Source organism: Salvelinus fontinalis, chromosome 2 (assembly GCF_029448725.1).
Source record: "Salvelinus fontinalis isolate EN_2023a chromosome 2, ASM2944872v1, whole genome shotgun sequence".
Taxonomy (NCBI): domain Eukaryota; kingdom Metazoa; phylum Chordata; class Actinopteri; order Salmoniformes; family Salmonidae; genus Salvelinus; species Salvelinus fontinalis.
This window is the reverse complement of record NC_074666.1, coordinates 33,701,840-33,716,118: the sequence shown is the minus strand read 5'-3', so window position 1 is coordinate 33,716,118 and position 14,279 is coordinate 33,701,840. Positions and strand designations below refer to the sequence as shown.

The 14,279-nt window shown below is 41.6% G+C and overlaps 1 protein-coding gene across 7 annotated transcripts; it reads left to right on the top strand.

Annotated features, from left to right (window-relative positions):
* Positions 1 to 2,206: 2,206 nt before the first annotated feature.
* LOC129817428 (tsukushi-like) lies at positions 2,207 to 8,595 on the top strand. Of its 7 annotated transcripts, XM_055872673.1 has the most exons (5): positions 2,276 to 2,697; positions 4,619 to 4,747; positions 5,217 to 5,278; positions 5,377 to 5,452; positions 6,872 to 8,595. In XM_055872673.1, exon 5 carries the CDS (start codon positions 6,880 to 6,882, stop codon positions 7,942 to 7,944), a length of 1,065 nt encoding a protein of 354 aa, XP_055728648.1. In that variant the 5' UTR covers positions 2,276 to 2,697; positions 4,619 to 4,747; positions 5,217 to 5,278; positions 5,377 to 5,452; positions 6,872 to 6,879; the 3' UTR covers positions 7,945 to 8,595. The 7 variants fall into 7 exon arrangements, 5 of the variants coding, with proteins under 5 accessions (XP_055728648.1, XP_055728665.1, XP_055728639.1 ...); XR_008753706.1 differs by lacking the exons at positions 4,619 to 4,747; positions 6,872 to 8,595 and adding an exon at positions 5,561 to 6,865 and having other exon boundaries at positions 2,208 to 2,697; XM_055872690.1 differs by lacking the exon at positions 4,619 to 4,747 and having other exon boundaries at positions 5,237 to 5,278.
* Positions 8,596 to 14,279: the final 5,684 nt, after the last annotated feature.

Below are 14,279 nucleotides of genomic sequence, written 5' to 3'. Positions count from 1 at the left end.
CATCCAACATGCGCAAACACCGTCCAGCCACCGTCATAGAAAAGGTAAACATTCACTCTGCATTTTCCCCAGTTTCTTACGTAGGCTGGCTACCTGTGTGATGAAGGAAGCCACCTCAAGCCTAAGATCCTCGGCAAGCAAACAATTTGCCGCATTGGAACTGATCCAGTTTGCACTGAAACAAAGCGTAGTAGATACAGCTCCTACAGGTCTGGAACCGTTCATTTACTTCTCCAAATAGGGTTCCATTGGAAAACTAATCTGGGACTAACTTCGTTAGCTTGATGGCTAACATTAGCAGCTTAGCGGCTCTTTCAAGCAGACTTTAACCTGTCAGTTAAGCGGGATTCCGGGATAATAAATAGCGGTCCTAGCGGTTAAAAGCTAACTGCGCTGCGAAATCCATGCAAAAACAGTTTTGGTATTTACATTTAACAAATTGGTTATGTTTTAGTTAAAATAACAAATCGAGTGTTTCCAGCATACATTGTTCAGCTGCGCACTCGGATGACGTATGATTAGGACTGTTCCAGGTTGAAAAGTAGGGATGGTGCCAGGTTTCCTCCAGATGTAACGCTTGGTATTCAGGCCAAATAGCTCAATCTTGGTTTCATCAGATCAGAGAATCTTGTTTCTCATGTTCTGAGTCCTTTAGGTGCATTTTGACAAACTCCAAGTGGCCTGTCATGTGCTATTTACTGAGGAATGGCTTCTGTCTGGCCACTCACAGAGGAACTCTGGAGCTCTGTCAGCATGACCATCGAGTTCTTGGTCACCTCCATGACCAAGGCCCCTCTCCTCCAATTGCTCAGTTTGGCCGGGCGGCCAACTCTAGGAAGAGTCTTGGTGGTTCCAAACTTCTTCCATTTAAGAATGATGGAGGCCAATGTGTTCTTGTGGACCTTCAATGCTGCAGAAGTTTTTTTGTACCCTTCCCCAGATCTTTGCCTTGACACAATCTTGTCTCGGAGCTCTACGGAAAATAGTTTTGACATCATGGCTTGGCTTTTGCTCTGACATGCACTGTCAACTGTGGGACCTTATATAGACAGGTGTGTGCCTTTCCAAATCATGTCCAATCAATTGAATTTACCACAGGTGGACTCCCTTCAAGTTGTAGAAAGATCTCAAGGATGATGAATGGAAACAGGATGCACCTGAGCTCAATTTCGAGTCTCATAGCAAATGGTCTGAATATTTATGTAAATAAGGTGTTTCTGTTTTTTTTTAAATACATTTGCAAAAATAAAAAAAATTACCGTTTCACTTTGACATTATGAGGTATTGTGTGTAGATTGATGAGGATTTTTTCATTTTTTAAATCCATTTTAGAATAAGGCTGTAACGTAACAAAATATGGAAAAAGTGAAGGTGTCTGAATACTTTCCGAATGCACTGTATTTGAAAAGGTCCATTCATTGAGTCTCCAACATGGGATAAATGCCATTATAAACCGGGTAGTTTGGGTCCTGGATGCTGATTGGCTGAAAGCCGTGGTATATCAGACAATACACCACGGGAATGATGCAAAAATACTTGTTTACTATTCTATTCATGTTGATAATCAGTTCATAATAGCAATAAGGCACCTCGGGGGTTTGTGTTATATGGCCAATATACTGTGCCATGGCTAAGGGCTGTATTCAGGCACTTCACTTCACGTCGTGCCTAAGAACATGCCTTAACCAGGGTGTATTAGCCATATACCACACCCCCCCGGGTCGTATTGCTTATTTATTAAGTATGCCGTGTATGTGTATTTTCTAAATTATACATATTTGAAACAGTATGTTAAACTTTCATTGAGTCTCCAATATGGGATATATATTTTTTGGAATATGAGATTAAACTAACCCAGTAATTACTTGTATTGGCAATCTATTTGAATTAGCTCTTCAAATAAAATCATGACCATCCAAATCTTATACATTATCATATTTGACAATAGGTTATGATCATTAAAAAAATCCAATCATAGCTTTATTAATCAGAAAATGATTTTGATCAAATTTGTGCTTTCATAAAGTGCTGTTTCTTTGCTTCGAGACCGTATTTCTGACCTATTTCAAGAGATCCAAACACAATCCTAGTTCTGTGGAATCCCAATCACTGAATAGGATCTAACCGAACTACTGCCTAGGAGGCATGTGCTTCCGCGTGTGATGCATGTTGTTACCGAAACCGAAACAAAAAAGTGTGAATAAAGTCAGTATAATTTGTCTCAATTATTAAATGAAGTTACTGGGTATAAACATATTACATAATCGTCACACAATTCACTGGCGACACTAAATCTGAAGAGGTTCAGTGATCGGATCGTCTTCCCTGTCAAGCATAGGCTATTCCTCGTGATACCATAATGTTCAGTGCATGGGCGCATTCATATTCTACAGCGCGGATAGCTTGACCGCAGTGGGGTTTGCGTCGTGAGCTATGGCACGAGCGTTTCTGAGTAATCTGAGAAGACCGAGGTTAGAAATTGGTTAAAATGGGCTGCACACTTCTGCTTGCGTGAAAGTCGTTACATGGAATGTACTGGTGAAAAGTTATACGGCAGATGGGGGAAGCAGACAAAGAGGAAAAAATGTAAACGACAGTCTGTTTTAACATAATACTGTCTCTTGCCATCGTAAAGGGATCTATCTTAAGATATCGACTGAAGAAGTGCCACAAACGTGGTACAATTCTCCAAGAAAGGTGAGCACTTTACATTGCATTCAAATCACCCATAGAATGTGTCCTGAACTTTTAAAAAGACAGTTAACTTTTTTCTGAGGCTATTATGTCTGGAGGAAAGTACAATTGTTGTTGACTTTTGAAACATTGTAACGGATCGCACCGATAACATTGCTGTCTATGTGATTCCTGGCGGACTAAACTTGGTGAAGGAAGATTCTGATGAAGTTCCTCAAACTTTCTTCACCATGGAGTGGAGTTTAGTCTGCTATGCGATTCCCTGTTGTAGTATAGGCTAATTATCTGAACATGAGAGATTCAAAAGCATACATGGCTTACATAAGTCCAATCATGCAATAAAGAATTTAGATTTGTTTCGTATCAAGTAAATACTTTTATTCAGAATCCACAAACTTCCCTTTTATTTTATGACCAAAAAGTAACATCCATCTGTCAAGATAATAATACAATGGCCTTTACACACCTTTTGCTCTTCAAAGAAAGGATAAAGGATGTAGTTTTAGTTAGTGATGCTTTGAACAGTGAAAGCAAAAGGGTGGTGGTGAGAGAATGGTAGAGCAGAGAAAGGAAAGGGATGCCGTAATTGTAGATGTGATAATTGTAGATGAGGTGATAATAACAGGTCTCATCTATGTTGGTGAATTATTGGCCAACTCCACATCTATCTATAGAGGCTGTGAGAGGAGAAATGTTATCAGGACAGGAAATACACGCAGTATATGCACTCAGTTTCAAATAAGTCTATTAATTAGTTAATTAAAAACAACTTCAAAGACAGTGGTGTAAAGTACTTAAGTAAAAAATAATTGAAAGTACTAATTAAGTAGTTTTTGGGTGTATCTGTACTCTAATTTACTATACATATTTTTGACAACTTTTACTTCACTACATTCCTAAAGAAAATTATGTACTTTTTACTCCATACAGTTTCCCTGACACCCAAAAGTACTCGTTACATTTTGAATGCTTAGCAGGACAGGAAAAATGTCTAATTCACACACTTATTAAGAGAACATTCCCTGGTCATCCCTACTGCCTTTGAGCTGGCGGACTCACTAAACGCATGCTTCGTTTGTAAAATATGTCTGAGTGTTGGAGCGTTCCTCTAGCTATCCCTAAATAAAAAATAAAATGGTGCCGTCTGGTTTGCTTAATATAAGGAATTTGAGTAGGATACTCAAGTAGGATTTTCTGGTTGACTTTTACTTAAGTCATTTTCTAATAAGGTACCTTTTACTTTTACTGTTCTGTTGATCTAATATGGAACCTAATAATACTCAAAATAGTTGTATTGCCAATGCAAAATACTAGGTGAATACAGATAGAGCTCATTCAAGTTCCAGAGTTCAGATAGGGTGAGCCGTGCTTTATACTGCACACCTGGAGCTCAATGCTCCCCCTTGGCAGGTATTTCACCATAACTCCATTGTGCGGGCACACACAAACAAACACACTGCACAACTGATCCCTTCCGGAGCAGAGGTGGGGACAGGTGTCGTGCCAACCAGAGGGGTCACACATCTGAGCAGTGTGATTTACTACAGAGCACGAGAATGTTCTGTGAATACAGAATAAACTCGTAGGCCAAGGATTCATCCGCAACATGTCCAATGTGCAAATGTAGCTTCTGAGAGAAAAGGAAGATGGTTGTTATGGTGTGCTGTAGCCGTTTATTGTACTTAAAGAGCGACTGCCCCTGAAAAGCAAATAATCCCTTTGAAAACGGCCTATGTGGCATCGATATGAGTCAGAAACTAGTTATTCTAGTGTCAAAATTGACAACAAAGTGTAAATAGGATAATTTGGGTCATAAAGTCAGTCTTGTCTAAAGCAGAGTTTGGAACCTCAGTGTATCAGTGAGTAAATGAAGGTTGGGTTTGGATTACAATTATATAAACTAATCATGGCCCCTTTTGCCAAGCGCCACGTGCAAATTGCCCCTCCGCCCACTCCGCTTCCCTTCATTGAATGGGGCTCCGTTGTTTCATCGCCCCCCAACGCGTTCAAAGGACGTCAGACTGAAAATCCTTATACGGATTGACCATGCCTGGTGAGTATAACCAGAGATACTGGAATATACATCTCTGGTATAATTTAGCTAGCTAACAATGTTAGATAACGCTATTGCTGTTTATGTAGTTAGCTGCAGTTGTTCAAGAGATGTCCAGTTTGCAGCCGAACATGCATCATAGAGAAGGTCAGCTAGGGGACCCTCAGACTCACGCAGACATCCCTCGCTGTGAGCCTTCCTATAAATGGAACAGGGAGAACACTTGAATTAGGTTGGTGACATTTGACCTGGTCAAAGGTCAAAACAGTTTCGAGGTTTGTCCCAATTCACCTTCGTAACCTAGCCTGGTGGGACCAGCCTGATCGCTGCATTTACCATTCTATTTCACTTCACAGATCATGATATCTAAAGTGAAATAGAAAGGTGAATGCATCGATAAGGTTGGTTCCACCATACTAATCATAACCACCATTGATAATCTAATCAGTGTCTGTGTGTGACTGACCAGTATCTTTGATGCGGGGCCAGGATCTGATCTATGCTGCCATGCCCATCAATGTGGGTCTGAAGGTAATTACTAATAATACAGTACAGCAGAAATGTCCAGTATTTGCAACACCCTTTTCATTCCATGTGTCACTGATGAACTCTGCCTCAACTCTGCATAGTTCTACAGATGGAGAGGACTGTAGATGCGTTTGCCAGTCGCCAGCCTCGGTCGTTTGATGGGGAGACCATAATTGGGTAGGTATTATCTGACCTGTTAAAACTTTAACATAGTACCAGTTTGTGTGTCAGATATTACCTATCCTAACTGTAATTGGTAATAAAACAGTGACTATGTGTTCACAGAAACATGTATGGAGCCAGCACATACACTTGCAAGATTATGTGATGAAGTCGAGACTGACAGACGGGCTTGACACTGATGTCTCTAAATGGAGAGACCTGGCACTCGGCATTAAATTCTTAATAGACACAACTTTTACTTGTATTGTCTTTTTATTATTATTGAATGTTATCAGTCAATATGGGGAGGGAGAAACCCTGTGTATTCTGCACCAGGATCAGGGAAGGAACTCCTGTTATATTCGATACACCACACACGGAGGTATGACCACTCTGACATGTTAGATAAGGTAGCCTCATTACCACCTCACAAAATGCAGATAGGTACAGTATCTGCAATGGCTGGGTATGACAATGAAAGGTGAGAGGTGCACCTTGTTATATTTGCAGAACATCTCTGGTATAACAACTGCAGCTACCTGCTTCAATGGTATTTGTAAAGGGTTGTTTATTCTACATAAACTGTTACTACATTAAAAAAATGAACAAAACACTAAGTTTAGAATATCTACATAAATTCAGCAATTGCATTCTTCTCATATTGCTCTGTAGGCTACTGACCTATTCAAAGCTTCCTCTGGCATATCACCATACATCTGCATGTATATTATTGAACTCAACCTGCAGGAGGTTTGTTTGTGGGGATTGATTCTGACAGATGGGTGTGGGAAATGTTCTGACAGATGGGTGTGTCTTGGTGGTGTGACGGACACACCCAAGAAACACACACATCAAACCGCACCCCCAAGCCAACTCACGTTTGGCTTCTGTCATGGGCGCCAGCATTTCTTGAGGAGCAAACCAAAAAACTAGGTCAAATCAGTACAGTTTGCTTTTGTTCATTAAAGGGAAAGGGTAATTAATGATGATTTTTGACTAATGTGTTTTTTTAAATATTAAGTGGCTCTAAATGTGGTCCCTCCATGTGAGATTATGATAGGTGCATACATGGTGGATGAATGAACACAGAGACGGTTGTATGATTTACAACAGTCAAGCCAATGCTTCACCCACAGAGAAAGTTATTTACCCTGACCAAAAACCATATCGCAATTTATACTGAAAATATACAGTACTTTCCTCAGTATTTCTCATCTCCCTTGACAACAGAAATAGTAAAAGTGTGCATCTGTGCATTTGAGCGTATGATTGAACTTGTCCTGAGGGACATTACATTAATTATAAGAGGAAAAAAGTTCTTATTTGAAGACGGTAATAATGTAGGTCTTCTAAATAACCAAATTCTTGAATAGGAATGTAATGAATTCATGAAATGAAAACATAATTTAATCAAACATGTTGCGTCTTCCTCAGGATTTGCTATGTCCAGTTTCCTGGGTGTGAGTGTTTGGTTCTTGCTCGTCCTTCACTATGTGGCTGCAGTGATGGACTGCCACCCGGGTTGTCGCTGTGAAGTCGAGAGCTTCGGCCTGTTCGACAGCTTCAGCCTGACCAGGGTCGACTGTAGTGGGGTGGGCCGTGGTCATGGCCTGGTGGTCCCCATCTCCATCCCCCTGGACACCTCCTCCCTGGACCTGTCCTCCAGCGCCATCCACACCATCGCTGACTCCATGCTCTCTGGGCCGGGCTACACCACGCTGGCCAGCCTGGACCTCAGCAACAACCTCCTCTCCAGGCTCAACAGCAGCATCTTCTCCAGGCTGCGCTACCTGGAGACCTTGGACCTGAGCCACAACACCCTGGAGGAGCTAGCCCCCGGCTGCTTCTCTGGCTTGCCCCTGGCCGAGGTGGACCTGAGCGGCAACAGGCTCCAGGAGGTCAGCCTGGAGGTCTTTTCCAACAAGGGCCACGGTGCAGGACCTCTCAATGTGGACCTGTCTAACAACCTGCTGAACACTGTCACAACTAGGGATCCACAGGTGCTAAGCCCTCCTAACATTCAGAGCCTCAGTCTGGCAGGGAATCGTCTGAGGGCTGTGCCCAAGCTGCAGGGCCTCCCTCTGAGGTCTCTGAGCCTGGACGGCAACCCCATCCTCAGCATCGAAAGGCACAGCTTCACAGGGCTAAGGGATCTGGCTTACCTGTCTCTCAGTGGGTTGTCTGAGCTCACCTCCATCCAGCTCCAAAGTTTCAGTGAGCTGAGCAGCCTGCAGGTCCTGGACCTGTCCCACAACAGCAGGCTGAGACCACTTAACCCTGAGGTGTTTAGCGGACTGGCTGCCTTACAGGAGCTCAACCTGTCCAACTCAGGGGTGGTGTCTCTGCCCAGCAACATTCTCCACCTCCTGCCCAGCATCAAAAGCATCGTTCTCAGGGAGAAGGTAAACTGTTGGAAGACCCATAGACAGGTGCAGTTCCACAGACAGATAGGACAGTCAACAAGAGGGGAGGAATTGACCTGTGATGTCATAGGAATTGTTTTATGAGTCTGCCGGCCTTAACAGGTTGGTCAAAATGAAGAAGGTGGAGAAGCAGTGAGAGCCTCACAGTGAAACCAGTTTATACAGTAATCACTATATTTCAAAATTCAGTCCTCAGATTTGTGCATCATCATCAAGGGTGGCACTCATTTTCAAAATATATCTTTTGTTCCACTGCTTCAAGGGAGTGTGCAATAAAATAACAGTGTAGAACAGTGGCCATGGGCTAATAAATTATGCTGGCAACTGAAGTAACCATCTTGATAACATTACGACGCGTGAAGATTTACAAGGACAAAGTCAGAAATGATTACCTGCACTTGTTTTGTAGTTTTCAATCCCTTTTCTATTTTTGAATTAATTCAACTGAACTAAATAATGACAACTCATACAGTGTTATGACGCATTAATGTCCGACTAATAATGTAATAAACCGTTTTAGAGGGCGTCATATTGTTAAACATTACAACAATTTCTGCTGGCAGATAATACCTTTTCATTACTTGACAATTTTCTTTTTTTATAACATTAGAAATATGTTTTTGCAACATTTTCTACAGTATTGCCTTGGACATATGTTGTGTATATGAAGTCTGTCAACTATTGTTAATGACTGAAACAGAGACATGTATTTTCAATAAAATGGATGCAACACAATTTGTTCCACACCCTTTTCTGGTCACGCAACACAAGGTCCAGTCTATGACTAGTTCACATAATAAGGTTTGTTTCATTCTGTACAGTCAATAGCACCATGTAAAAAATGTGAACGTAAGAGAGTCTTGTCACCGTTTACAGAGTTGAGGAGTGACTCGCCAGCGAGCTGTTGTGTGGTCACTGAGGAGGCGTTTTCACATTTTAATTGCACTGTCATGTAATGATGTCACACAGTTAAGCTCTTCTCACTGCTGTGGTTTAGTCACTGGATGTGTTGTGTCTGTCTTCAGATTGTGTTAAGCGCATGTGATAGACCTAGTTTTAGGATGAAATTTGGGCTCAAGCCTCAAATGCAGTTCCACTAATGCGGGAAGTGGACAACGAGGAAATGTAATAGTGAGACGGTTAAGAAAAAAAGACGAACAAGCTTATTCTTGCTATTACCTGTTCTTTGTGCAAATCAGAGGAAAGGTTGAAATAGTTTAGGTTCAAATAAACTCTGACCCACTTGCCACAGTCCAATCTCAAATGAAATGTTGCATCATCTTCACTATTTGGCCTTTGGCTAATGGAAACAGGCAAGCTGGCCATGTTTGACAATCATTTTGATACATCCCCTTAGTTGTAGAGATGAATGAAGAGTTTCATTCCAAAACACCATATATCCATTTTCAGAAATGTTGGTAAATTAGCTTTTATTGTTTAAGGAAATAATGAAAGAGAGAGTGGAAAAAACACAATCTAATCATAGCAGATTTTACACAGTTAATGTAACAAATAACTACAATTTTAATAAACAACTGTACAAATGCTATGTTTGTGACATCAACATTTAAATGTAGAAATAAATATATACAGTGCATTCGGAAAGTATTCAGACCCCTTGACTTTTTCAACATTTTGTTACGTTACAGCATTATTATAAAATGTATTAAATAAAAAATGTTCCTCATCAATCACCACACAATATTTACATAAGTATTCAGACCCTTTGCTAGGAAACTCGAAATTAATCTCAGGTGCATCCTGTTTCCATTGATCATCCTTGAGATGTCTCGACAACTTGATTGGAGTCCACCTGTGGTAAATGAAATTGATTGGACATGATTTGGATGTCTATATAAGGTCCCACAATTGACAGTACATGTCAGAGCAAAAACCAAGCCACGAGGTCAAAGAAATTGTCCGTAGACAATTAGCAATGTCGGAGCAGCATGACTTAAAATACTGTGAAGTAGAATAGAATACCGTACATACACATGCAAATGAGTAATGCAAAATATGTAAACATTATTAAAGTGATTAGTGTTCCATTATTAAAGTGGCCAGTGATTTCAAGTCTATGTATATGGGGCAGCAGCCTCTAAGGTGATAGTGATGACTATTTAACAGTATGATGGCCTTGAGATAGAAGCTGTTTTTCAGTCTCTCGGTCCCAGCTTTGATGCACCTCTACTGACCTTGCCTTCTGGATGATAGCGGGGTGAACAGGCAGTGGCTCGGGTGGTTGTTGTCCTTGATGATCTTTTTGGCCTTCGTGTGACATTGGGTGCTGTAGAGGTCCTGGAGGGCAGGTAGTTTGCCCCCAGTGATGCGTTGTGCAGACTGCACCACCCTCTGGAGTGCCCAGCGGTTGCGGGTGGTGTAGTTGCCGTACCAGGCGGTGATACAGCCCAACAGGATGCTCTCAATTGTGCATCTGTAAAAGTTTGTGAGGGTTTTAGGTGTCAAGACAAATTTCTTCAGCCTCCTGAGGTTCATCTGCAAACTTGATCATTGAGTTGGAGGCGTTCGTGCCCACGCAGTCATGGGTGAACAGGGACTACAGGAGGGGGCTGAGCACACACCCTTGTGGGGCCCCTGTGTTGAGAATCAGTGAAGTGGAGGTGTTGTTTCCTACCTTCACCACCTGGGGGGCGGCCTGTCAGGAAGTCCAGGACCCAGTTGCACAGGGCGGGGTTAAGACACAGGGCCCCGAGCTGAATGATGAGCTTGGAGGGTACTATGGTGTTGAATGCTGAGCTATAGTCAATGAACAGCATTCTTACATAGGTATTCCTCTTGTCCAGATGGGATTGTGCAGTGCGTTGGCAATTGCATTGTCTGTGGATCTATTGGGGCGGTAAGCAAATTGAAGTGGGTCTAGGGTGTCAGGTAAGGTAGAGGTGATATGATCCTTGACTAGTCTCTCAAAGCGCTTCATGATGACGTTAGTGAGTGCTACGGGGCGATAATCATTTAGTTCAGTTACCTTTGCATCCTTGGGTACAGGAACAATGGTGGACATCTTGAAGCATGTGGGGTCAGCATACTGGGATAGGTGTAACCGGTGTGAAATGGCTAGCTAGTTAGCGGGGTGCGCGCTAATAGCCTTGAAGTTGTTGTTCCCATAGGTAACGATGCTTCGAAGGTGTCAGTTGTTGATGTGTGCAGAGGGTCCGTGGTTCAAGCCCAGAGGGGCGAGGACAGGGATGGAAGCAAAACTGTTACATAGGGAGAGATTGAATATGTACGTAAACACTCCAGCCAGTTCGTCTGCACATGCTCTGAGGACCCGGCTAGGGATGTCGTCTGGGCCGGCAGCCTTTCGAGGGTTAACACGTTTAAATATCTTACTCACGTCAGCCACGGAGAACAAGAGCCCACAGTCCTTGTTAGCTGGCCGCATAGGTGGCACTGTGTTATCCTCAAAGCGGGCAAAAAAGGTGTTTAGCTTATCCGGAAGCAAGACGTCGATGTCCGCGACGTGGCTGGTTTACCCTTTGTAGTCCGTGATCGTCTGTAGACCCTGCCACATACGTCTCGTGTCTGAGCCGTTGAATTGCAACTCAACTTTGTCTCTGTACTGACATTTTGCCTGTTTGATTGCCTTATGGAGGGAATAACTACACTGTTTGTATTCGGCCATATTCCCAATCACCTTGCCATGGTTAAATGCAGTGGCATTTCAGTTTTCAGTCATACCCAAGAAGACTCGAGCCTGTAAACCCTGCCAAAGGTGCTTCAACAAAGTACTGACTAAAGGGTCTGATTACTTATGTAAATGTGATATTTCTGTTTTTTCTTTTTAATATGTTTCCTTTTACCTTATGAGGTATTGTGTGTTGATTGATCAGGGGGAAAACATATCAAGGCTGCAATGTAACAAAATGTGGAAAAGTCAGGTGGTCTGAATACTTTCCGAATGCACTGTATACTGTATGTGTATGTAAAACATTTACATTTGAGATTTTAGTAATTTAGCAGATGGCCTTATCCAGAGCGATTTGCAGTAAGTGCATTCACTTTAAGATAGCTAGATGAGATAACCACATAGCACAGTCAAATATACAAGATACAAACATTCCATTCCAGTTAAACAATGGCTATAAACTCAGCAAAAAAATAAATGTCCTCTCACTGTCAACTGTATTTATTTTCAGCAAACTTAACATGTGTAAATATTTGTATGAACATAACAAGATTCAAAAACTGAGACATGAACTGAACAAGTTCCACAGACATGTGTCTAACAGAAATTGAATAATACCACCCCAGACCATGACGGACCCTCCACCTCCAAATCGATCCCGCTCCAGAGTACAGGCCTCGGTGTAACGCTCGTTCCTTCGACGAAAAATGCGAATCCGACCATCACCCCTGGTGAGACAAAACCACGACTCGTCAGAGAAGGGCACTTTTTGCCAGTCATGTCTGGTCCAGCGATGGTGGGTTTGTGCGACGTTGTTGCTGGTGATGTCTGGTGAGGACCTGCCTTACAACAGGCCTACAAGCCCTCAGTCCAGCCTCTCTCAGCCTATTGCAGACAGTCTGAGCACTGATGGAGGGATTGTGCATTCCTGGTGTAACCTGGACAGTTGTTGCCATCCTGTATCTGTCCTGCTGGTGTGAGTTTCGGATGTGCCAATCCTGTGCAGGTGTTTTTACACGTGGTCTGCCACTGCGAGGATGATCAGCTGTCCGTCCTGTCTCCCTGTAGCGCTGTCTTAGGCGTCTCACAGTACGGACATTGCAATTTATTGCCCTAGCCACATGTGCAGTCCTCATGCCTCCTTGAGCATGCCTAAGGCACGTTCACGCAGATGAGCAGGGACCATGGGCATCTTTCTTTTGGTGTTTTTCAGAGTAAGTAGAAAGGCCTCTTTAGTGTGCTAAGTTTTCATAACTGTGACCTTAGCATGGGAAACTGTGTTTAAACCCTTTACAGTTAAAATCTGTGAAGATATTTGGATTTTTACGAATTATCTTTGAAAGACAGGGTCCTGAAAAAGGGCTGTTTCTTTTTTGCTGAGTTTATTTTGCGTTTTGCAAAGTAAAACAACAATAATAAAAAATCGATTAATAATAATATTTTACACACACATGAAGGTACTCATAAGCAATCATTTCTGATGAAAACACAAATGTGAAAAATGTGTGGATATACGGTTTTCGACATAAACTCTTGACATTGATATCTGATTTTCTTTTATCTTTATATGTGGGACTCAAATGAGTAAATCAGAGGTCTGGTTTCAGTGTTTTCAGAGGAGTAGGGAGGAAAGCAGCACAGGCACTAACGCACAGGATGTGACACTGAGCAACTTCGTGGCTTTCTCTCTTCAGGCCACAGCAGTGAACATTTTGTCATATCCCTCTGACATGTCTAGTCTCCATCTGTAAATCTGTTCACTGGTGTTTCATTGAAAGCAAAAGAAATAATAATTATTGAACATGTTTGGCTAAACATAGCAGTTGAACTAAACATTAGATTATGCATCATGTAAACACATTTGCATAAGCAAAACAATATCCTCAGTAAAATATGAGACATTGTGTCAGTGACACTATGAGCACTGGCAAAGTGTGTTATAATGATCTTAGAGATTTTAACTATTTTGTTTCCCGATGAATGCTTAGGCTTTTATTGGTATAACTGGTAATCACACACAATTCGTTTTTGCTGTTTGTAGGCTACTTGAAACGTATTGTCTTCATGGACAAGTAGGCTGAAACAAATGTCAATGGCTTTCTGTTTACAGAATAGCTAGATGCCTTACCACACAAAACAATGTGGCTATCCTCGTCATCTCAATGTAATAAACTATCTGTAAACTGTTATTACTGGCTAGTATGTCACAGCTTCCTGCATCCTCTATTTGTACTGGTCCTCTAAACATTTGTCAGGAACAAAGCACTGTATATTTCCCAATAAATAAATCAAATACACTCAAAGGGGCAATCTGCAGTCCAAACAATAACAAGGCGTTACCCAGCAACTATTTTGATGAAGGGATGAGGGTGGAGAAATGTAACCACTTTAAAATTCATAGACAGAGCTATGGATGCAAGGACGGACCGTCAATAATATAAAAATTATAGTTTTAACCATGTTTCGAGGCTTTACAGTGTGTCTTTACAGTAAGGCCTGCATTGTTTACTAACAAAGTAAAACAAGCATATTTTGGCTTCTGATGGGGTATGACAGTTGACCTTGAGGAATGTATAAGTTATATTCTTCAAGAATCTATGGGTTTATATTATTAATTTAAAAGTCCCAAAATGTATTATGGTATATAAATCACCAGATTTTTTTTAATACATTGTAAAATTATAATTACACAGTAATAACATATTAATAGATTTAAAATGTACAATTTTGCACCATTTGCCAGTATGAGTACCAGAAAGTGGGCTATTCCTGT